This window comes from Puntigrus tetrazona, chromosome 8 (assembly GCF_018831695.1).
Source record: "Puntigrus tetrazona isolate hp1 chromosome 8, ASM1883169v1, whole genome shotgun sequence".
In the NCBI taxonomy this organism is placed as follows: domain Eukaryota; kingdom Metazoa; phylum Chordata; class Actinopteri; order Cypriniformes; family Cyprinidae; genus Puntigrus; species Puntigrus tetrazona.
Window position 1 is genome coordinate 21,299,780 of NC_056706.1, and position 6,000 is coordinate 21,305,779.

At 39.3% G+C, this 6,000-nt stretch overlaps 1 protein-coding gene across 3 annotated transcripts in view; it reads left to right on the forward strand.

Moving 5' to 3' along the window:
• The window catches only part of fgfr1a (fibroblast growth factor receptor 1a), a 35,132-nt gene extending 29,132 nt beyond the window's left edge, over positions 1–6,000 (forward strand). For all 3 annotated transcript variants that reach the window (XM_043247131.1, XM_043247132.1, XM_043247133.1), the window contains exons 12-18: positions 37–147; positions 997–1,187; positions 1,278–1,400; positions 2,789–2,859; positions 2,942–3,079; positions 3,163–3,268; positions 4,290–6,000. In XM_043247131.1, the coding sequence (XP_043103066.1) occupies positions 37–147; positions 997–1,187; positions 1,278–1,400; positions 2,789–2,859; positions 2,942–3,079; positions 3,163–3,268; positions 4,290–4,469 (920 nt within the window). In that variant the 3' untranslated portion in view covers positions 4,470–6,000. The remainder of the gene's footprint in view (positions 1–36; positions 148–996; positions 1,188–1,277; positions 1,401–2,788; positions 2,860–2,941; positions 3,080–3,162; positions 3,269–4,289) is intronic.

Sequence of the window (6,000 nt, forward strand, 5' to 3'; positions counted from 1 at the left end):
AAGATATATGCGTGTTCATCAATGCTGCTTTTATAGCCGACGCCACAGAGAAGGACCTGTCAGACCTCATCTCCGAGATGGAAATGATGAAGATTATTGGCAAACACAAGAACATCATCAACTTGCTGGGGGCCTGCACACAAGATGGTGAGTAAAGGATGAATTAAGAAGCAGGGAGGGAGGCGGGTGGCCGGATGGAGACGTTTAGAGATAATGCAATACGGGCGTAAATCATTTCATATTTCAAAATCAATTTGTTAGGCATCCTGCTTTTTGACTTCAAAAGGACAGGATGTTGTCATCAGTCCAGCTATTGTGATTGCACAAACTAGATCAACTTAACCCAGCTTCCTTATTGGATCATTAGTAAATCCTAGATTAAAAACAACAGCCTCCTCAAGGCTACCCACGTATAAAATAAAGTGCAATTTTGTTAATCAAGTAAATTACTGTCAGTATTTTTTTTGTATTATTTAAAATTTTTCATTTACATTTTATTAATATTACGTGCTGTTAAAATATTTGTACATATTTTGCGATACCTTTTTATATACAGTTTTTGGTTTAATTTCATTATGAGTCTATTATTCATCATTGAATGATTTCTGAAGGGTCATGTGACACTGAAGACTGGAGTAATCATGCTGAAAAATCTGCTTTGATCACATGAAAAGATTGCATTAAAAATATAAAATATATTAAATTGAAAATTAGTAATTATCTGTAATATTACATTTTTTTTCTCTATATATTTTAAATAAATGTAGTGTTAATGAGCAACCCCTACCTTTGTAGTGGGGGGAAAAGCTGTAAAATACATATTTGTTTGTTTTTTTTAAATCACATTTACTGTCATTGCACCAAGCTGCTGTCTAGACAGCTTAACTAGCATTAGCCATTGCAAAACTCATGTCGTTTGACCACTAATTTCGATCAGTTGTGTTATATTTCTATGTGAATTATGTGACTGAAACGTTTTCGTGTGTCCATTGTCAGGTCCTCTCTATGTCATCGTGGAGTTTGCATCAAAGGGTAATCTGCGGGAGTATCTGCGTGCCCGTCGTCCGCCCGGGATGGAGTACTGCTACAACCCCGACCAAGTGCCTGTGGAGAACATGTCCATCAAAGACCTGGTGTCCTGCGCTTACCAGGTGGCTCGCGGCATGGAATACCTCGCATCCAAGAAGGTGGGCGTCTCAAATACTTCTCATATCAGGCAAATTAACGGATGACTTTGAATAATCGATTAATACGCATGTGTGTGTTTTCTGTTTTAGTGTATTCACAGAGACTTGGCTGCTCGTAATGTTCTGGTAACTGAAGATAACGTTATGAAGATAGCAGACTTCGGCCTGGCCAGAGACATCCATCATATTGATTACTACAAGAAGACCACCAATGTAAGATTTTGAAAAGTTGCTTTAGGAAAAATAAAATTGTTCATTTGGTTTTTGATTGCTGTTCATATAGAAATTACATAAGTATATATATATATAGTAGTAACCCCCATGCCTTTATGACATTCAGATTTGAAGATATGCCTCTTTAGGTTTGGGTTGCTAGCAAGCTGTAAGTGATTGATAGCTTCATGATGATCCCGAGAGTCTGGATCGCCCATGTCCTGGTTTCTGAGAGTCCCACCTCCATGTCTCTGTGACAATTTGACCCAAAATTCTGTTCAATGTAAAAATTCCTAAGAGAGTCACCATTGTACGGAAAACACAAGCTCACTATAGTATGTCTATGGGCCAATTTTGGAGTTCTCTTGTGCCCCAAGGGTACAACTTTTACCCCATTGTGGGCTATGTCCTCTACATCTTGCCAGCATCTTTAAATGGGAAATTGCCACTTAGTGCGATGTTAAATTTTAGATCTTTTTTTTCCTGATTTTTAGCCCGCTTTGCGAAAACTTTTATGACCAATTATTTTAGTTGTATGCCCAATTAATTCATAGCACACCTCTCCACCTAATTTGTGGGTCTATGATATATGGTGCAGCACGAGTCATTCGCCAAAATGTGCATTGAAGAAGAAGATGATTAGACAAGTGAGATGCTTTGCAAGAGAAGCTAAACGTATACTTTCCTATATATACATAAAATCCATACCTTTTTGCCAGTATGGTCTGAAGATGATCAGTGTCAAATTTTGTGTAAATCAAAATAATGGTCTAGGAGGAGTTTGAAAAAGTAGGTCTTCAACATGAATCAAAACGGCAGACTAGAAGTTCAGCCAATTATGGCAAGATAGGTATTGATCTTGATCCAGGGAATCCCAAAAAAATGTTTCATTACAATAAGCTAAGTCATTTGCATTTTTGGATATTTTATTACAACGTCTGTCTCAAGGTGGCCACAAAACCTTGTAGAGTACCATTAGGGCATGGTGCCGAAGAAACATACCAGGTTTCGTTAGTATACGCCAATGCGTTTATACAACATGGCATTTTAAGACACAATTCAAACTGACCAACACCAAAATTGAATGTGGTTCGACTCGGCATGATGTAGAGAATCTTAAGAAAACCGTTTTATGTTTTGGACAAAGCTTTCAGAAGCAAAAAATTGCAATTTTTCATGTCTCCTGACCACTAGGGAGCACAGTGCAGAAACAATGCAGGTAGCCTCAGGTCATGCTTGTTATATAACCCTCGCCAAGTTTGGTCTCCAAACCGCTGCGGAGATATAGTATGCAAAATTATACAACTCTGCGACAAACAGTTCTATGGGCTGCCGTAGAGTCAAGCAGAAATCGGAGTAAGTGAATGACGTGCTTGTGTTTTCCGCAGGGTCGTTTACCGGTGAAATGGATGGCTCCTGAAGCTCTGTTCGACCGCATTTACACCCATCAGAGTGACGTGTACGTCTCAGTGTGTTTTCTCAAACTCTTTTGCGTGCAAAATGCATTTGTCTGGTAATAATGCTCATTCTTCGCGTGTTAGGTGGTCTTTTGGGGTGCTGCTGTGGGAGATCTTTACTCTTGGTGGCTCACCGTACCCAGGCGTCCCTGTAGAGGAGCTCTTCAAACTGCTGAAGGAAGGCCACCGCATGGACCGCCCCTCCACGTGTACCCACGAACTGTAAGAGCGTTTTAGTGCCGTGTCTTTTGTCATGATGGGAGAGGTTTCTTATTACAGTTTTTAAAGCTGTGTTTGTCTCGCAGGTACATGATGATGAGAGATTGCTGGCACGCCGTCCCGTCTCAGAGACCCACGTTCAAACAGCTGGTGGAGGATCTAGACCGCACCCTCTCTATGACGTCCAATCAGGTGAGTCCTCGCTGAAGCAAATCAACGAATCAGCTTTCAGTACTTTACATTGTAACTGTGCTTCAAAACAGCTTTGTTCTCTTTTCTCAAAAACAAAAAAAGTGATTGTGCCCTTTCATAACAGCAAGCATTTGATTATAATAATTATTCATTAATAATGACTGTGATAATAATTTGATTATTAAGGATAATAAAATAAGTTATTTAATAATGAGAAGAATTATGATCATTATTATTACCATTATTTAGTAATTAATTATTACAATAATTGGTTATTAATTAGGATAATATTACAATCACCTATTATAAAAAAACATAACAAATAAATTAATGACAATGATAATGTCTTTATGGTTGTTTAGGCAATAATGAATGTTAATAAAAAAGATTTTATTATATTTTTATATATTGTCATTAAGTTAATATTTTATAATTTTGTTATTCTTCAGTATTATTATTATTATTATTATTATTATTATTATTATTATTAAATAATAATTAGTAAAAGTAGTGTTAGTGTCTTTAATAATTCAGTAATTAATACTATTAATAGTCAATGATCATAATAAAAAAGCAAATAACTTAATGTAATAAATATATAACAATAACAATGTGTGTTATTGGGAAAATATTACTTCTAATAATAATAAGATTTTACAGTATTAAATAACTACTACAAATAGCAGTAATCCTCATCAATAATAATAATAATAATACAAATAAAATATCTAATATTAATAGTGATAATAAATACAAATAATGCAAATGATATTAATAATAAGGTAACACTTTAGAACAGGGACTTATTCTCGTTATTAACATATTGGCTGTTTATTAGACTAACTCCCTAATCCTATTTAATACTTAAACTTAACTTCTTTTGCTAATTATTAATAATTAACGGTTAATAATGAGTAATTAACGGTTTGTTAATAGCGAGAATAGGATCTTAAAAAGCGTGACCAATAATAATATCAATAGTAAGTATAAACAACAATAATAAATGATCTGTGTGTTCCAGGAGTATCTGGACCTGTCTGTGTCTCTGGACCAGTTTTCTCCGAATTTCCCGGACACGCGCAGCTCGACGTGCTCTTCCGGAGAAGACTCTGTGTTCTCTCACGACCCCGGCGCCGACGAGCCCTGCCTGCCCAAATTCCCCCCTCATCCCAACCGCGGAGTGGCGTTCAAAAAGCGCTGAGCTCCACTCGCCTTCAGTCCCTCTCCAGCGTGCTGCCCGGCTGGACTCGGCTCATGAACTCTAGGAGACCAAGGCCGCTTCGTCACGCAGCACGCTACGGAGCGGCCGAGAGCCGAAGAGCTCGGCACGGACTTCACCGTGAGACGTTAGTTTCGCAGCTGGAAGAGAACGACCTTGGGCCTTCGCTGTGACCCCATTACCCGTCGTTGCTATAAAGCTACAGGGCACTTGAGCAAGAAAGCGGTACACTTTCTCAAGACTCGTCAATAAGAAATATCCTCCCGCCATTTATAATACCGAAGACGTCATCAAACGAGGAGCGGAACGATGGACGTTAGGAGCGCGTATACGACAACAAGGACTTCCAAAATCGCGCAGAAAACGTATTCCGCTAAATGCTCTGCCCGAATGTATTTTAACAACGGGCGCGCGGATATCTGACCCCCGACAGCCTTTCTTGTAAATACATCTAGAAATGTATAAATATGAATATATATTTACACTCCGCCCTTATTTTTATTACGCTATTTGAATTTTGTTGCTTTTTGTACCAGGATGCGTTTATGTAGGACTTTTTGAAGTGTAGCTTTTTTTGGAAAGAGACCGCGAAGAACTGTAGATGAAATTATATTGTCAGTGAGCCGAAAGACGGCCAGTTTTCTTACTTAAACGTCTTCGTGTCTCTCTCGTTGATGCAGCTTGGCAGAAGCGGCTCAAAAACTGCTGCTATCTTCCCTGATGGTCAGACTTAAGCTATTATATATGTATCGAAAAGGTTCTCTACTTCGCAAGTCGGCGCTTTTGTTTTGGTTTGGAAAGACCGTAGGGGAAAAAAAGAAGTAACGAGGGGACCGTACGACGGTCGAATACGGGTGAGATCGACGGATCGCCCCGCGTTGCTCTAGAAAACGACGTACAATAAAACGCTGTCACGAAACCCTTTCGTACCGCATAAAGAACCTTGTAAATATCACTCTTGCTGATGAGTTTACAACGTAAATTGTGTTTACAGTGAAATTGACTCTCTCATTTACCGCAGGTTAGTAGGGCCGATTAAATATTATAATGCGTAGCTTACAGTGTAAAAGCCGAGCGTAGCCGCTTTATTTATAGCTATGCTACAGAAGCGGCGGACGCCGTTCCGGTGGGGACTGGCTCTCCGCCAGCGGCTGATGCATCGCTTCATGTACTCCGCTTCAGCCAAGTGAACCCTGATGCCCACCGCCAGGCCGAGACGAAAGCACCGGCTTTGATTTATACGCTTGAAAATGTATTTGAAGGTTGGAGAGTGTACAGCAGTTTAAATTTAAAGCCGTTTGTCACGTTTATGGGACGGTTGCAGTAAATTTTAATTCGCGGTACATTGTTTCGTTCGGAGAGACGCGGCGCGGGTCAGCGGATATGGATTCGTGAAACACTGGGTCGCATGTCTGTTTTCTCCAAAGGCGCGCGGTTGCGATCGGGGATTATCGCGTCGCGGTTTAGACGACACCGAATTTATGCATCAATAAATGTATCCGCTTTTATTTTA